The sequence below is a fragment of the Geotrypetes seraphini genome, chromosome 4 (assembly GCF_902459505.1).
Source record: "Geotrypetes seraphini chromosome 4, aGeoSer1.1, whole genome shotgun sequence".
Classification (NCBI taxonomy): domain Eukaryota; kingdom Metazoa; phylum Chordata; class Amphibia; order Gymnophiona; family Dermophiidae; genus Geotrypetes; species Geotrypetes seraphini.
In genome coordinates this window covers 171,669,951-171,687,214 of record NC_047087.1, presented here as the reverse complement: position 1 = coordinate 171,687,214, position 17,264 = coordinate 171,669,951, and the positions used below count along the sequence as shown (strand labels likewise).

At 46.6% G+C, this 17,264-nt stretch overlaps 1 protein-coding gene across 2 annotated transcripts in view; it reads left to right on the top strand.

Annotated features, from left to right (window-relative positions):
• Positions 1-7,743: 7,743 nt before the first annotated feature.
• AARS1 (alanyl-tRNA synthetase 1) overlaps positions 7,744-17,264 on the top strand; it is a 152,707-nt gene continuing 143,186 nt past the window's right edge. Inside the window, exons 1-4 of one of the 2 annotated variants that reach the window (XM_033940945.1) lie at positions 7,744-7,926; positions 10,488-10,651; positions 15,805-15,993; positions 16,633-16,778. In XM_033940945.1, the coding sequence (XP_033796836.1) occupies positions 10,508-10,651; positions 15,805-15,993; positions 16,633-16,778 (479 nt within the window). In that variant the 5' untranslated portion in view covers positions 7,744-7,926; positions 10,488-10,507. Of the gene's footprint in view, positions 7,990-10,487; positions 10,652-15,804; positions 15,994-16,632; positions 16,779-17,264 lie in introns of both variants that reach the window. The other variant, XM_033940943.1, reaches the window with a different exon arrangement.

The window sequence follows — 17,264 nt, the reverse complement described above, 5'->3', positions numbered from 1 at the left end:
GGCCTGTTCCCCAATGGCGGTGACTTGGGGGAGGGCAGTGAGAAGTGAAGCATGTTGGGGACCCCTGCTTTAGGCGAACTGCGAGCCGCACTCAAGTGGCTAAAGAGCCGCAGTTTGCCGACCACTGACATAGACCAATGTGAGGAAACACCACCACAGGAGAAATCATAGGGGGGGGGATCAAAAAAATTTCTGTGTGACAGACAATTGTAATAAATCAAAGCCTATGTGAAGAAACACCACCACAGGAGAAATCATAGGGGGTTTAAAAAAAAAAAAATTTCTGTGGGACAGATAATTGCAATTTCCAAAGAAACACATTTTTCACCTACTTGCCAAAGACCTACAGCCACCACAGCCTAGGATGCCTCGTTGCTTGGTTACGGTGCTTGTGGGTGAGCTGCAGGGCAGAGTGAGCTGTGCTGCAGGGCAGAGTAAGCCATACACTGCAGATCCGGGCTGAGAGGGAGCGGAGGGAGGCTGAGATCGCAAGATGCACAGCGCAACCCGGAAGCCGCTAATGCTGCCTAGGGACGCAAGCCAGAGTGGGCGGAGGGAGGCTGAGACTGGGAGAAGCACAGTGCCACCAAGAGGCCGTTTGCTGACATTCCCTCCGACGCTAGTCATTTACAGCACTTGTGGTCTGTACGCGATTGTCCTCTCCACAATCGGAAAACTTGTGAAGTGGAGAGGACAGATTGCGGGCTGCAAAATAGTCCCTGAGGGGCTGCGTGTTTGAGACCACTACTCTATAGTACTGTTAACATTAACATTGGGGCAGCCACAAGTGTCTAGTATCAAAGATGCCACATACCTCAAGCTGAATTTGGAATCTGAATTCTTTCCCTTATCCTGTGTCTCCTGAAGTGAGTCCACAAATAAGTGAAAGAAGTCAGGCAGGGCTGTAAAGACCTGAGTTACCCTGGCATTTGGACACAGACGCAAACTGCGTCTACTTTTAGGTGTGGTTTAGACATCTGCGGGCCTACAATTTCTGCGATGTTTAGATGGGATCTGCTGCCCAACTAGCATCTATCTGGTGCCTATCCTTAATCACGCCCATGTTATGCCCATGTTACACCCACGTCTACATACTTAAGATGCGACTTTTCCCAAAACTCGCGTCTATATTCTGAGAACGCCTACCTGACGCTTAACTGTCTAAGTCCCAATTAACGCTGTCTAAGTCCTAATTAACGCTTGGCACCTTGGCCAATCAGGCCTTAGGATTAGTGGGGATGGGCAGACCCGCTATGCCTAAGGCCTGATTGGTCCAGGCTTCTACAGCCTGGGCCAATCAGGCCTTAGATTTAGCGGGGATGGGCCGGGAAGGGGCGTGCCGTCTCATTTCCACGAGGCAGACCCGTCGGCTGGACGGCAGCAAGACCCGTCCAGCTGACCAACATTGAAAGGTTAGTTGGGGGAGGGAGATTAGTTGGGGCGGGGGGTCGTTGGGCTTTCCGGCAGGAGGAGTTGGGCATCCTCCTGTCGGCGATTACGAGTTTGGGGGGGAGGGGGGTCCGGGGTACCGACAGGAGGAGTTGGGCATCCTCCTGTCGGCGATTACGAGTTTGGGGGGGGAGGGGGGTCCGGGGTTCCGACAGGAAGAGTTGGGCATCCTCCTGTCAGCGATTACGAGTTTGGGGGGAAGGGGGCTCGGGGTTCCGACAGGAGGAGTTAGGCATTCTCCTGTCGGTGATGGGACAGGCGGCCGCAACAACCGCGGCCGCTATACATATTGCAGCAGGGAGATCCCTTGCTGCCATAAGTATAGCGGCCGCGTCTAATTTAAGCCGATTCTTTAAAGACGCCGGTTACAGAATCGGCGTTTAGTATAGGACGCCTCTCCCGGGCGGCCTGCTTGGGGAGCATTTTTTTTTTTTAAAACGTGCATCCCGATTGGCTGATTAGACAGCTGTAGGACGTCTACAGCTGCCTAAAATCGGGATGCACTTTTGGAGAATCAGGGCCTCGGTGTACAGAGGCTGTTCCTGGGCTTGTTTTCCTGGACAGCGGAAGCAGGAAGTTGTGTGACCACGCATATGGTACTGTACCAGTACTCTGGATCGCCAAGACATGCTTGCCAAATAGTGCCTTATTTTCGGGGGGGGGCCTTATATTTCCCAGGTGGGGAAAAAAAGGGGGGTGTCTTACTAAAGGAGGAGGTCCTATAATGGGGGAAACACAGTAATATACTACTTTATTCTAAAACAAAAAATAAATAAATAAATAGAATTTTTTTTTCTACCTTTGTTGTCTGGTTCCTGCTTTCCACATCTTCTCATTCAATTCCTTCCATCCACTGTGTGTCTTCTCGCTGCGTCTTCTATTTGCTGTTACTGTGCCTCTCCCTTCACCCCTTCCCACAATTGGTCTAGCACCATTCTTCTTTCCTCCGCTCCCCCATAGTCTGGCATCTGTCTTCTTCCCTTCCAGCGTCTTCTCCCCACTCTGCCTTCCACATTTCTCTTCAGGGTCTGTTCCTCTCTACCCTCTTTCAATGTCTGTTCTATTCCTTTCCACCACCACCCTTCCCTCCCTCCTTTACCATCTGTTCCTTTCTACTACCCTTCTTTCATATCTTCTATCAGTCCCACCACCATCACTAGCAGTCTCTCTTCTCCCTTACCATGAGCAAATAGAACTTCTGAAAATTGTATTGCTGAGGCATTATTTCTAATGCCTCAGCATTAGACATCAATTTTATAATTCTTACTGTCTGCTCTGATTTCATTCACAATTTGGTTTGTGTTGTGGCTGAGGATTCCATGAGGCATTTAACCTTTTCCTGTCTCTTGAACTGTGATTTCAAGTTGATTCCTTCAATAATGGAGTCTCACGGCAGTAGCAGTTTTCTCTTTTGGGCTTTTTTGACATTGTTTAAGGGATTTCTTGTACATTTGGTGCTGGTCTTCTTTGATGAGGTCACTTCAGAATCTATTTCCAGGGAAGAGAAACTTTTTCCCTTTCACTCCCTCCTTCCTTGTGTGAGCCGGGAACACGCGGTCCCCGCAGCCCCCACCCGCACGCCGGCTCGATCGTTTAACCAGCTTCCTCTCTACAACTCACCTTAGTTTGCCGGCTTTCTTTTTCGGCGACCGGCACGCTTTCAAAGAGCCGCACATGCGCGGCTGCTCAAAGTTCAATCTTCTGCTCTGCTGCAACTTCCTGTTTCCGGTTGGGTCAGAGCAGAAGATTAAATACTGAGCGGCTCTTTGAAAGCGTGCCGGTCACCGAAAAAGAAAGCCGGCAAACTAAGTTGAGGTGGAGAGAGGAAGCTGGTTAAACGATTGAGCCGGCGTGCAGGTGGGGGCTGCGGGGACTGCGCGATCCTTGATGCCTCACTGTGGTGACAAGACCATTCACCGCTCCACGGGGCGGTGAATGGTCTTGTCCCCGTCCCCGCAGAGGCTGCTATTTTTCATTCCCTGTTTTGGCGGGTTACCCGCAGCTAAACGCGGTAGCCGCTGGTAAACCGCCACCGTGTCATTCTCTATCATAAGTTGAACTGAGCCAGTGATTGGAACATCAAAAGCAGTATGTATAAAACACAATCTCACACTTTTTCCTACACATTGCTCTTTATTAGTGAAAATTTTATGTAGTAAATATTCTCCTTATTCGACATATTGATTAAATTCCAGTGGCCCTTAGTCTATATTGTAAATGCAATGTATTTGATATAGTATGATAATTTAATGTGAAACATTTGTGCTAATGCACTGTATTTTTATTGAAATTGCTGAAATTCACTGTATGACTTGATGTTGTACAGAAATGTATGATTACAGATCATATAGATTTAAAGAATTGCAGTATTGAACATGTCGCCATGTTCTACATGTCTGTCTTCAGTTAGTAATACATGTTTGTATAGGTTGTTTTTGTGAATTTTATTTTTTCAATAAAAGCTTGAAGTGTGAAAAAAAAAAAAAAAAGAATTGACGTCGGGGAGAAGGCTTCTGGGCCGGCGCCTCGACATGCCTTTCCTGCGGTTGCAGCAAGGGCAGGAAGTAGCAGCGGGCTCGTTGACAGATTGGGGGGGAAGGGAGCAGAAGAATCAGGTAGGCTTCAGAGGGAGGCAGACAGCCAGACAGGAGTCCTACAGTTCAGCTTTCTCATATTCAGCGCGGCAGGGAGGGAAGGAGGCTGGCTAGCTTCAGGGGAGGGAGTGGGACAAAGGCTGGCAGTGAGGGGTAGGCAGGCAGACAGGCTAACTTTGGCAAGGGAGGGGCACTAAGGACATAGGATGGAGGCACTGGGGGCACTAAAGACATGGGAAGGAGGCACTGGGGGCACTAAGGACATAGGAAGGAGACACTGAGGGCACTAAGGACATAGGAAGGGGCACTAAGGACATAGGAAGAAGGCACTGGGGGCACTAAGGACATAGGAAGGAGACCCCGAGGGCACTAAGGACATAGGAAGGAGACACTGAGGGCACTAAGGACATAGGAAGGGGCACTAAGGACATAGGAAGAAGGTACTGGGGGCACTAAGGACATAGGAAGGGGCACTAAGGACATAGGAAGGAGGCACTGGGTGGACTAAGGACATAGGAAGGGGCACTAAGGACATAGGAAGGAGGCACTGGGGGCACTAAGGACATAGGAAGGGGCACTAAGGACATAGGAAGGAGGCACTGGGGGCACTAAGGACATAGGAAGGGGCACTAAGGACATAGGAAGGAGGCACTGGGTGGACTAAGGACATAGGAAGGAGGCACTGGGGGCACTAAGGACATAGAGGGGAGAGGGGATTCTAAAGTGGGCAGATTTGTTGAGGGAAGGTTCTTGAGTGGGCAGACTTGTTGGGCCACCGGCCCTTATCTGCCGTCATACTTAAGGTGACCATACGTCCTGGTTTTAACGGGACAGTCCCGTTATTGGATCGACCATCCCATTGTCCCAAGCCACTGCTTCGGGACGCCGAAATGTCCTGTTTTCAGGGACAGCGTCCCGAAGCTGTGCGCGGGGACAAGGGGACGGTCGGTCCAGCGCCAAACCTGCGCAGTGTTCTTTGTGCCTGCTTGCCGCCATGTTCTCCGCGTCCTAATCCTGCTGCTGCTGTCGATGTTCCTTCCTGGGCTGACTCCAGAATTCAAATTGAACCCACGCTCTGGGGCTCTAACGTGTGCGTGCCGGCTTCCCTTCTCTTCCCTCCGAAACTGGAAGTTACGTCCCGGGGGGGGGGGAGGAGAAGAGAAGGGAAGCCGGCACGTACACATTCGAGCCTCGGAGCAGGAGTTCACTACAGGCAGCGATGGAGGGAAGCTAAGGGAGACACGGAGGAAAGCTTACAACTTGCTTCGGGCCTTCCTCGCTGCCGGGTCCGACTCCTGCCTACTTTCTGTTTCAGCGAAGGCAGGACCCGGCAATGAGGAAGGCCCGAAACAAGGAAGAGCAGCAAGTTATAAGCTTCCCTCCGTCGCTGACCTATGGAAGATAGGTCAGCGACGGAGGGAAGCTTTTGACTCTGCCGTTGGGAGGGATGGGAAGAGAAATGATGCTGCTGCACCCAAGGGGGGGGGGAGGGGGGAAGAGAAAAGCTGCTGCACCTGAGGGAGGAAGAGAAAAGTTGCTGCTGCTGCACCCAAGGGGGGGAGAGGAGGAGAGAAAAGCTGCTACTGCACCCAATTGAAAAAGGGGATAGGGGAAGAGAAGTGCTGCTGCTGCACCCAATTGGGGAGGGGATAGGAGAAGGGAAGTTCTGTTGCTGCACCCAATTGGGGAGAGAGAGGGGAGAAGGAAGACCAGGGAAGGGAGAGGAGAGGAAAGAGATGGCAAGACCATGGGAGGGAGGGAAAGGAAAGGAGCTACCAGACCATGGAGGGGGGAAAGATGTCAGGGTATATGGAGGGGAGGGGGAGGAGACAGATGCCAGACCAGGAGGAAGGAAGGAGAGAAAGGAAGAAGAGATGCCACATAATGGAGTCGGAGGGGGAGATGCAAAGAGAGGAGAGAGATGTGAAGGAGATAGAGATGCCAGACCATGGGGTAGAGTGGGAAGGAAGGAAAGGAGAAGAGAGAGATGCCAGAGCATAGGGGAGGGGGTGGAAACAAAGGCTGGAAGGCAGTGAGGGGGACATAGGAAGGAAGCACCGAGGACACTAAGGACATAGGAAGGGGCACTAAGGACATAGGAAGGAGGCACTGGAGGCACTAAGGACACAGGAAGGGACACTAAGGACATAGGAAGGAGGCACTGAGGGCACTGAGGACATAGGAAAGAAGGAGGGAGGGAATAGAAAGAGACAACTGTTGGGCCTGAGTGCAGAAAGAAAGAAATGAAAGAAAGGATGCACAGTCAGAAGGAAACGCAACAAAAGACTCATGAAATCACCAGACAGCAAAGGTAGGAAAAATGATTTTATTTTCAATTTACATTACATTACATTAGAGATTTCTATTCCGCCATTACCTTGCAGTTCAAAAAATGTATCTGTTTTGAGAATTTATATCTGTACTATATTTGTCTATTTTTCTATAGTTACTGAGGTGACATTGCATATTTTAAAGTCATCTGCCTTGACATCTTTGAAAACCCCCCAAATATAAATGATAATTAACATTTTCTCTGTGTACAGTATGCTTTGTGGTTTTTAAAAAATTTTATGGCTACCATTATGAATTAATAAGATATGTGTACATATCTTATGAAAAATGAATGGAAGAAATTGGGGTGGAGCTGGGGCGGGGCTGGGGCTAGGGCAGGATTGGGGGTGTGGCTAGGGTGGGGTTGGAGGCGGGACTGAATATTAATAGATGTCCTGTTTTGATGAAAAAAATAAATGGTCAGGTTAGTCATATTCTATGTTTCATATTCTATAGGCAGGAAGGAAGGAGGGAGGGAATAGAAAGGGGCAATTGTTGGTCCTGAGTGCAGAAAGAAAGAAATGAAAGGATACAGTCAGAAGGAAATGCAACCAGAGACTCATGAAATCACCAGACAGCAAAGGTAGGAAAACTAAACTAAACTAAACCTTAGGTTTGTATACCGCGCCATCTCCGCAAGCGCAGAGCTCGGCACAGTTTACAGAATTAAGAGGAAAATGATTTTATTTTCAATTTAATGATCAAAATGTGTCAGTTTTGAGAATTTATATCTGCTGTCTATATTTTGCACTATATTTATCTATTTTTCTATAGTTACTGAGGCAACATTGCATATTTTAAAGTCATCTACCTTGACATCTTTGAACCGTCCCCCCCCCCCCCCAATATAAATGATAATTAACATTTTCTCTGTATGGTGTGCTTTGTAGGTTTTTAAAAAAATTTTATGGTTACCATTATGAATTAATAAGATATTATGTGTACATGAAAAATGAATGGAAGAAATTGGGGGCGGGATTGGGGAGGGACTAGGGTGGGATTGGGGGCGGGACTGACAATTAATAGATGTCCCCTTATGATGAAAAAAATAAATGGTCACAGTTAACTATGCCTTATTGAAAGAGCGACAAGGTAGGTAAGTCCTATGCAAAATTAAAAATCTCCCTCTCATCAGCTCTGCCCATTTTCACTTGTTTCATCAGTGTAAGTAAATCCTTAAAAACAATACCAACGAAGCATCACGCCCCCATCACACAACTTTTCTCGCTCTTGCATCAGCCGTCTACAGTACGCTGTCTCCTCCCCCAGCCTATTATAATCAGGTCTTCTTTTGATTGACAGCGGGATCTTCGAACGGCTTGGATGCGTTGGGTGGGCAAACTCATGTGCGTCGTAGTCAGTGCGAGGGCGTGTAATGAGCCTTCCGGTCGCTGCTCTGTGCATTGCAAACCTCATTCTGGTGTTCCAATAGCTTCTGTCAGAATACTCAAAGTCTGATTCTAGTGCTCCAATAGCCTCTCTCGGTGTATTCCAAACCGCATTCTGGTGTTTTCAGTGCGTTGCAAGCCTCATGTTGGTGTCTACATAGAAGGTGTGTTTTCAGAGTGTCAAGTTGGATACCGGTGTTTGGAGGGAAGATTTACTGTTATCTAAGGTAATATAATTTGCAAGCGCACTTTTCTAGAGATTCAAACCTTAGTAGGGTGGCTTGGAGTAAGAGAGACTGCTTGTTCCTCGGCGGTGGTAGTAGGTAGCTTGTGGGGCTGTCTCAGCATGATGGAAGGAAAGAAGTCAGCTGAGTGGGGTGCTGAGATGATGACATAGGGGAGAGCCTGTTCTCGCTGGGTAGAAAGGGGCACTGGTGGGGTTTGTGTAGAGAGGTATATCTGGTCTTCAATTCGGCTGAAATGTGAACTAGTGTTGATGCAAAAGTCCACAGCCTGGAAGCTTGGAATGCTCCAAGAACAGATAATGCACCTTTTATTGACTTCACCTTTTATCTTTTATTTAGCTGGTATGGGGGTGTGGAGAATGGGGTAATACAACGCTTTCTGTATTATTTTTACATAGCTGGTTGTGTGTGATAAATTTATCAGAAGGTTAGTTGCTGTGTTTTTCTGCAGTTGACAGTTTTTGGTCGACTTAAGAATGAAGATGATAGATGATGTTAGAAATGGACTTAAACATCTGTCCATTTGTGCTTGCATACTTGGAACCCAAGCACAATACTGGATAGAGCTTTAGATTCTTGCCCAGAAATACCTAAGAAGAAAAAATGTAAATTGAATCAGGTTGGGCAGACTGGATGGACCATTTGGGTCTTTATCTGCCGTCATCTGCTATGTTACTATACTGTTACATCCTTGATAATTCTATAATGAGGAGTTCTCCTCGACCATCAAGGTCATTTTTCCTTGATGGTGTGAAGTCGCTAGCACCTGTAAACGTGGATTGAAAAGGGTTTGCTCTCATTTTAGGTCTCTAGAATATGTAGAAAGGGTCAGTAAACAAGATGATGATAACAATTATAATAACTGTATTCATAATCCACCCATACCTTACAGTTTAGAGTGGCTTAAATATAGCCAAAGAGCTGGAACATTTCAAGGAATTAGGAATCTAAAATATCAATATTATAAATATAGAGTCTACAATTTTGACATTGCATCATTTTGAAAGAAGTTGAAGGGGATACTATTCTATTGGATTAACCTTTTTCCTCCTATAAAAGGGGGGAGGGAGAAATGTTGCCTCAAATATAAACCGGAGGGGAGAGGAGGGGTTTATAATCAAGTGCTCTGCCTTGCACCCAGTCCCCCATTCCTCCTTCCCTTCCTACCCAGTCCCTGATGCCCACTGCAGACCTGCCTGAAGCCCTGGTGGCCTAGCAGTGAGCCAAGGAAGGAGTGGTCCTTCCCAAGTCCTGGCCTGTCCTGGCCAACTCCAAACCACCCCACCTCCCTCCTGTCTCCCTGACCCCTCCTACTCCTTACCTTTAAAGCTCTGGTGGTCTAGTGGTTAAGTAGGGCAGGAACAATCTTCCTATGCTCCTGTCCCGTGAGAGCTGTGATCAAAAATGACTGCTGCAGGAGCTCTCAGTAGCCATTTTTGATCACAGCTCTCATGGGGCAGGAACTTAAGATCGCTTCTACCCTGTTTCACCGCTAGGTCACCATGGCTTTAAAGGTAAGGTCTAGAGCAGGGATCTTAAAGTCCCTCCTTGAGGGCCGCAATCCAGTCGGGTTTTCAGGATTTCTCTAATGAGTATGCATTGAAAGCAGTACGTGCACATAGATCTCATGCATATTCATTGGGGTAATCCTGAAAACCCGACTGGATTGCGGCCCTCAAGGAGGGACTTTGAGATCCCTGGTCTAGAGGGATCAGGGAGGTGAGATGGATTGTGCCTATCCTGGCTCAAAACTGGATTACCAGGGCTTCAGACAGGCCTGCAGGATGCCAGCAACAGGTCCGAGCAGAGGAGGTGTGTGTGGTGGGGGGGGAAGCACAGACCAGAGGACTCAAATATAAATCGAGATCCCCATTTTTGGGCCATTTTATTGACTCAAATCTCTCTTTATTTTTTTATTGTATTTATTAATCATTTTGCTATTTAACATCATATTAACCTAAGTGATGTATATGACCAAACCAATGATACATTAACCAACATACATGAAACAACAAAACGTAACCCTTCCTCCTCCCACACCACTCTCCCCCCCCCACCCGCCTTAGAAAAGAATCTAAAGTTGCACCATCCCTGGCCATCCACATGCTCCACCAACCTCGCTCATCCCACATAAATATGCATTCATTTTCTTCTGCTTCCTATACCTCCTCCCCTAAGTTCATTTTGGATCTTCCTGCAAATTCCGATATGCCTCCAATAATTCTCAAAACCAAGGCTCATACCTATTCCTTCCCTTAGGCAAACGTTTAACCAGTAACTGTGCAACACCAGTCCATTACATCTTATGTTAGACTGAGTGTAATTTTCAAGAACTAGTGAGAGAGATGACTTAATGAAAATGTTTCACAACATGTTTGCTAACTCCTTTTTTTTTTTTTTTTAAGTCCAGGAAAGTGGTCATAAAATAAACCTCAGAGACTTAAGTTTGTTTTTTTTTAATTTTGTTTTTTTTCCCTTAGCTTTACATACGTGATTCATCATGGATGTCACTTTAACAGCCAGCCAAATTAGACAGACATTCATTGATTTCTTCAAGGATAACCAGCATACTTATGTTCATTCATCCTCTACTGTTCCTCTGGATGACCCCACACTACTATTTGCTAATGCTGGCATGAACCAGGTAGGACAATTTTTCTTCACTGTTCATCAATCTGGTAGCACAGAATACATCATTGACAGTTTAGATTTCAAAATAAGCGGTATGGATGGATTGCTATTATTGGAAAAATGGTGATTCCAATCAGAATATTATATTTGTTCCAGAATGAAATTGTCATTTCCAGTGCAATAGGTGAGACATTCTAGACCAGTGTTTCTCAACATATGGTACGCATACCCTTGGTGGTACGCGGGCCGCCTTTTGGGGGTACGCAGCCTCCCACTGGGGATCCCTGCTTTCCCCCCACTGAAGTTGCTGGAGATCCCTCTCTGCCTCCCTGCCCACTGCACCACCCCCGAAGCCAACCCTGCCACCTCACCAGAGCAGACAAGCAGCATCCAGCAGCAACTTCACACAGGGATGGGCCAGGGCGCGTGCAGCAACTTGCATGCTGCCAGCCCACAAGCCTTCTCCCCGATGTCAATTCTAACATTGGAGAGAAGGTCCCAGGCCAGCCAGGCAGCGATTGGCTGATCCGGAATCTTCTCTCTGATGTCAGAATTGACATTGGGAGGAAGGCTTATGGGCCAGCCTCGTGCAGCGTGCGAGTCTCTGCATGCACCCTGGTCCGTCCCTGCGCAGAGTTGCTGCTGATGGAGCGTGTTGGCTCTGGCAAGGCGGCAGGGTCGGCTTCGAGGGTTCGGGGTGATGCAATGGGCGGGCAGACAGGGAGGGATCCCTGGCAGCTTCAGTGGGAGGCAGGCATGGATCCCCGGCAGTGCCTGCAGCTTCGGTGGATGGGTTGGCTTCGGGGGGGGGGGGGAGTTGGGAGGGAGCACGATCTCGACACAGAAGGAAGGGGAGGGGCATGAACATGAGGGCACTAACTTGGGACATAGGAGGGAGGGAATAGAAAGGGAGAATTGATGGGCATGAGTGTGTGAGTGAGAGATGGTGCACATGAGGAAAGGAAAATTGGGCATAGATAGAGAGGAGGGAGAAATGTTGGATATGGTGGTGGAAAGGGCATATTGAAGAGGATGCAAGGGGGAGGAATGTTGGACATAGTGATGGAGGGAGAAATGTGGCATTGTGCTGGAGAAGGGTGATAGGAGAAATGAGCATGGGGCTGGTGGGCAGTGGTGAAAAATGCTGCACATGATCTGGGGGATGAGAGAGGGAGAAACTTTGGATGTGGCAATAGAGGGGGTGGGAGAGATACCTGGATCTCTCAAAACAGATGGACAGTGAGAGAGAGTCATATTGCCAATAGGGGGTGGAGGAGAGAGGAAGAAAAGTTGGACTTGTGGAGGGACAGACAGAGAGAGAGAAAGGGAGGTTGGTTGGTTGGGGAAGGGAATGGGGTCTGGAAAAGAGGAAGCGTGCAGGAGGCTGAAAGAAAGAAATATTGGAAATGCAACCAGAGACTCATGAAATCACCAGACAACAAAAGTAGGGAAAATAATTAATTTTATTTTCGATTTAGTTATCAAAATGTGTCAGTTTTTTGTGAATTTATATCTGCTGTCTATATCTGCTATCTATATTTGTCTGTTTCTATAGTTGTTACTGATTGCATATTTTCAAGTCATCTGCCTTAATCTCTTTGAAACCCCACCCAAATGTAAATGATAATTAACATTTTCTGTGCACATAGTGTGCTTTGTGGTTTGTTTGTTTTTTAATTTTGTGGTTACCATTATATATTAATCCTATATAATAAAACCCTAAGCGCTCATGCGCACTTAGGGTTTCGTGATCCTTGCGGCCATGTTTTCTGATCTGTGGCCAGATTCTATTTTAGAACGTGGTAGCAGGGATCACTCTGGCCACTCCCCTCCTCCCACCCTCACTCACCAACCGCTGGAGGAAGCGCAGGCATGCTCTCTCCCTGCCCGCATCCTCGGCAGGGAACACACTTGAGCTTCCCCCCTCCCGCCCTCATTCACCAACCGCCGCCGCCGCTGATCCTCCTCTTTAAAGCAGCCTGCGATCGTGGCCGGCTTTAACGAACCACACAGGCCGCTCTACAACCTCAGTAGCACGTTCCCTCTGATGCACGAGATCACGTCAGAGGGAATGTGCTACCGAGTTGGAGAGCGGCCTGTGAGGTTTGCTAAAGCCTGCCACGATAGCAGGCTGCTTTGAAGAGGAGCAGGCCAAAAGATGCCGGGATGGAGGGAGGGTAAGAACAGGAACAATACAGGTGGAGATGGAAAGGGGGCTGCTTTAGGGGGAGGGTTGTGCTGGGGGACAGATAGCTTTGCTCTGGGGGGAATACAGAAGGGGGGGCCATGGAGTGACAGTCGGGGAGAGGGAAAGGGAGCTGTTTTTGGGGGGGAGGGTTGTGTTGGGGACAGACAGCTTTGCTCTGGGGGGAAGACAGAAGGGGCCATGGAGAGACAGGGAGAGGGAAAGGAGACTGCTTTGGGGGGAGAGGTGTGCTGGGGACAGACAGCTTTGCTCTGTGGGGAAGACAGAAGGAGCCATGGAGAGACAGGAAGAAGGAAAGGGGGCTGCTTTGGGGAGGAGGGGTGTGCGGGGGGTAGACAGCTTTGCTCGGGGGAGGGGGTGGGGGGGGAAAAGGGAAGACAGAAGGACACAGATGGCGGCCAAGGAGAGAGAGAGAGATAGAAACACAGACAGACACATCTATTCTAGCACCCGTTAATGTAACGGGCTTAAAGACTAGTAAGATTATATTGTGTGTTTGTGTATATGAAAAATAGATGGAAGAAATTGTATTACAATTAGTACTATTATGGGACGGAGCTTGGGCTGGGGTACTCGGTTGGTATTTGTTAGGCTTAGTGGGTACTTGGCTTGAAGTTGAGAAACACTGGTCTACAGAACACCCATATCGGAGGTTTACTTATGAACATCTCTAGTAATATCCAAATGGCGGACTGGATGACTAGAAGATTAGTGAGGTGCGGTTTGAATGTGTATGAGTGCATGGGCATTTGAGTGTGAATGAGATGGGGTGAATCTGCTTCTGCAACTGTGGGTACATACATGGCTAAACAGAAATATAATGAACACAAATATAGATGTATCCCTTAGTTGGTAGCCAGGGCACATCATTATATTTGGTTGAGAATTTCAATTATTGAAGAATGGCTCTGTGTGAGGCATATTAAGTTTCAGGGAGTGGCACTTTTTGGTGTATGTTCTATTATGGGGGATGTGGGGCAGGGGGATATAGGGTATCAGAAGACCAGGACTGAGATCTTTGGGAACACAGGGAAGAGCAGGTTTTTGTTACGAAACATGCAAATCTGGAAGGTGATGGCTGGGATGTCCTCTGTGTCAATGTTTTAAAAGTAGAAAATTGTTTGATAAGTATCCAGTAGTTTGTTTCCCAGGTGATTAACTTGATCTTTTGGAATGTAGGGGTATACATTACCCAGTTAAGCAATATAAAATATTGCAGTTACTAAATCGTAAGCAAATAACCATTGCCTTTCTACAAGAAACACACTTAGATTCTTCAGAGCATTCTAAACTATGCAAGTTGTGGGTGGGTTCTTACCATGAGGCCCCGGCTTATCAAAAAAAGGCAGGAGTAGTTATTTTAGTGAGAAAGGAAGTGCCACTAACAAGATTGTATGGGACCCAGATACAACGCTGGACCACCAGGGATTCAAAATGCTGAATAGGTATGCGGGGGAAGTGGGAGGGAGGTTAAAAAATTGTTAGAGTTGACCCAGACAGGAGGGATCCCTCCTGTCTCAGCCTACCAGGTCATACGGCAGGATGGTGGAGGACTGCAACAAGTCTGGGAGGGGGGTAGGTGGGCGATGACCCAAATATAAGATGAGACCCCCATTTTTTGGGCCTTTCTTACTTTCAAGGAACAAGAGAATCTTGTTTCTTCTAGTATTACGATGATTGCTTCCTTGGAATTGATGTCGGGAGGTGGGGAGGGGGGGGGCGTGGGGAAGGTTTGTGGGCCCGGCGCTGGTGCAGTGGCTGCACGCACGTACCTGGCCTGTTGCTGCTTCGGGGAAGCAGGGAAAATGCAAAAGCAATGCAAGTATATGGGCTCCGCGATTAACTCGTGTTGCCTTTGCGACCTACTGGTAGATCGCGATCGACCTTTTGGGCACCCCTGTTTTAGGGGGTAGGGGATAATCAGCAGGGAGGTATTTGAATATGGGGCAGTTGCTGTAGTTTTTAGGGGTGGAAAGTTTTCAGGGTGGTATAGTTTGGGATGATCATGTAATTGAGGGTGGGATGAATTGTGGCGTACTGGAACAGTTGCGGAGGGAGGGGCATGTTTTTTGTGTTGTGGAATAGTTTTTATGGTGAGGCAGTTGCAAGGGGGGATAGTTTTGTGAGGATGAAGTAGGCTTGCAAAATGGTGTGCTAGTTGTAGAAAGAGTTTTTGGACTGATGCAGTTAAGGTGGTGGGGTAGTTGATTTGGATTATTTTTTTGGATGTGGTTTAGTTATTGGGGCGTGGGACAACTATAGATGCTGGTTTTTCAGGCTGGAGCAGTTGGAGGGTGTATGGCAGATATAGGGGGTAGATTTGGGAATGGGTCAATTTACAGGGTGATGCAGCATTAGTGAGGATAGATTGTGGGTGGGGCCAGTTTGTAGGATAGTGGAGTGGTAAAGGTCTGGGGCAAGCTTCAGAAGCTCAAACCTCTTCTCCCATAGACATGCATTGGGCAATTTTTTTATGGGGGTGTTATTTCTCTAGAACCCTTCATCTGATTTGGCCCATTTTCAATCTCAATATGTCTCTTACCAGTTTTTCCCACATGCCATGTTTGATCCCAATACATTACATTTTTGGAAAGTTATTTTGCCTCTGGATAGACGAAGACACACATTCTCAATCCCTTTTGTACAATTCTTTCTAACCTCTGTTGGGTTGGACAGGAGAAAAAGCAGAAGAGGTGGTAAAGACAACAAATGGTTGTTTTTATAGGGTTGGACCAGAAAACTAAAATGTGAAAACAGTTCAGAACCTTGTCCAGAATTGTTAGTAAGATGTAGTGGTTTGTGGTCTGAGAATCGATAGAAATTTGATTAAAATTGGGTCATAAACATGCACTGTATGTTTGCTGTTTCATTTTTGGGGGGGGTTTAGTTCCAAGTCCATAATGCTGCTGTCTTGGAAGATGCATTTTAACTCTTTCTTGTATCTGTTTTATTTTCTCTAGTTCAAACCTATTTTCTTGAATACCATTGACCCTTCCCACCCGATGGCTAAGCTGAATCGTGCAGCAAACACACAGAAGTGTATCCGTGCAGGAGGCAAACACAATGACTTGGATGATGTGGGGAAGGATGTTTACCACCATACTTTCTTTGAGATGCTGGGCTCCTGGTCCTTCGGTGACTATTTTAAGGTTAGGAAAGCATTAGCAAAAGATGTTGCTGCTTTTCTTTTTTCTCCTGTATGGTTGTAACTGTTTTGACATGCTTCCTCAAGAACGAATTATGCCTTTTTTTTGTCTGCACTGCTTGTAACTTTTTTTTCTTCTCTTGAGATTTAAAAACGTTACATCTGTAGCATAGCTTTAGAAAAGAAGGGATATTAACCTTCAAATTAATTTTCATTCCTGTTTATCACTGCAGTTACCCAAGTCTTGACTAATGATGTTAAACTGGAATTGATACAATGCTTAATTTTTCAGCTGACTTACAGATACTGATTACTGATAGTCAGCTCCTCTATGCTTACTTCCTTAAGTGATGTTATAATGGGGGAAACTTTAGAAAAATGCACTTATTGTAAAGACTGTGGCAAAATGTATGCACAAATCTTAATCTACTATTCATGGAATACCATGCGAGTATACACTTCAAGTTTCAGATATGTTTTACTTCTGACACTAGGCGATTTACTGTTTGTAAAGAGCAGAGTGAAAAACATTTGATAGATGCATACTTTGCATAGGTGAGAAAAGTGGGCTAGCCTTGTGTTCTTGAATTTAGGAATAAGGAATGTGTGTGAGTTGGCTAACTGTATTTTGATTTTTCTTCAGGAACTGGCTTGTAAACTTGCTCTGGACCTGTTAACCAAGCAGTTTGGCATTGACATAGAACGTCTCTACGTCACTTATTTTGGAGGAGACAAGGGTGCTGGTTTGGAGCCAGACCTAGAATGCAAGCAGATTTGGTTGAATTTAGGGTAAGAGTATAGCATAAATTGTTAAGGTTTGATTGGGATTCAACAAAAGTTGATTTAAGTATCTTCTGATGCAATAAACTAATGGTTTGCAAATTACTGTGGTGGGTAAAAAAAACAACCCAAAGTATACTGACAAAATATAACAGCATGTATTACCACTGTGAGAGAGCAATATTCAAATGAGTAGTCACCACCCAGGAGGGAAACATTGCTCTCGAGCCCACTATGGTTGAAAAGGCTTTACTGTAGTGCCCAGTCATATCAAAGGCTTTTACAGTGACCCTAAGGGTCTGATTCTATAAATGGTGCCTAAGTTAGGCACTGCTAGTCATTCTAATCATGGATGCCTAACAACGCCTAACTAAAATTTGCGTGCAACTTAATTGATTTTTAATGGGTTAAATGGCATGTTAATTGACCAGCACAGAGAGGGACATTGCACAGCAAAAAAAGCACAAATGACCTCAATGAACAAGGACTTATTTG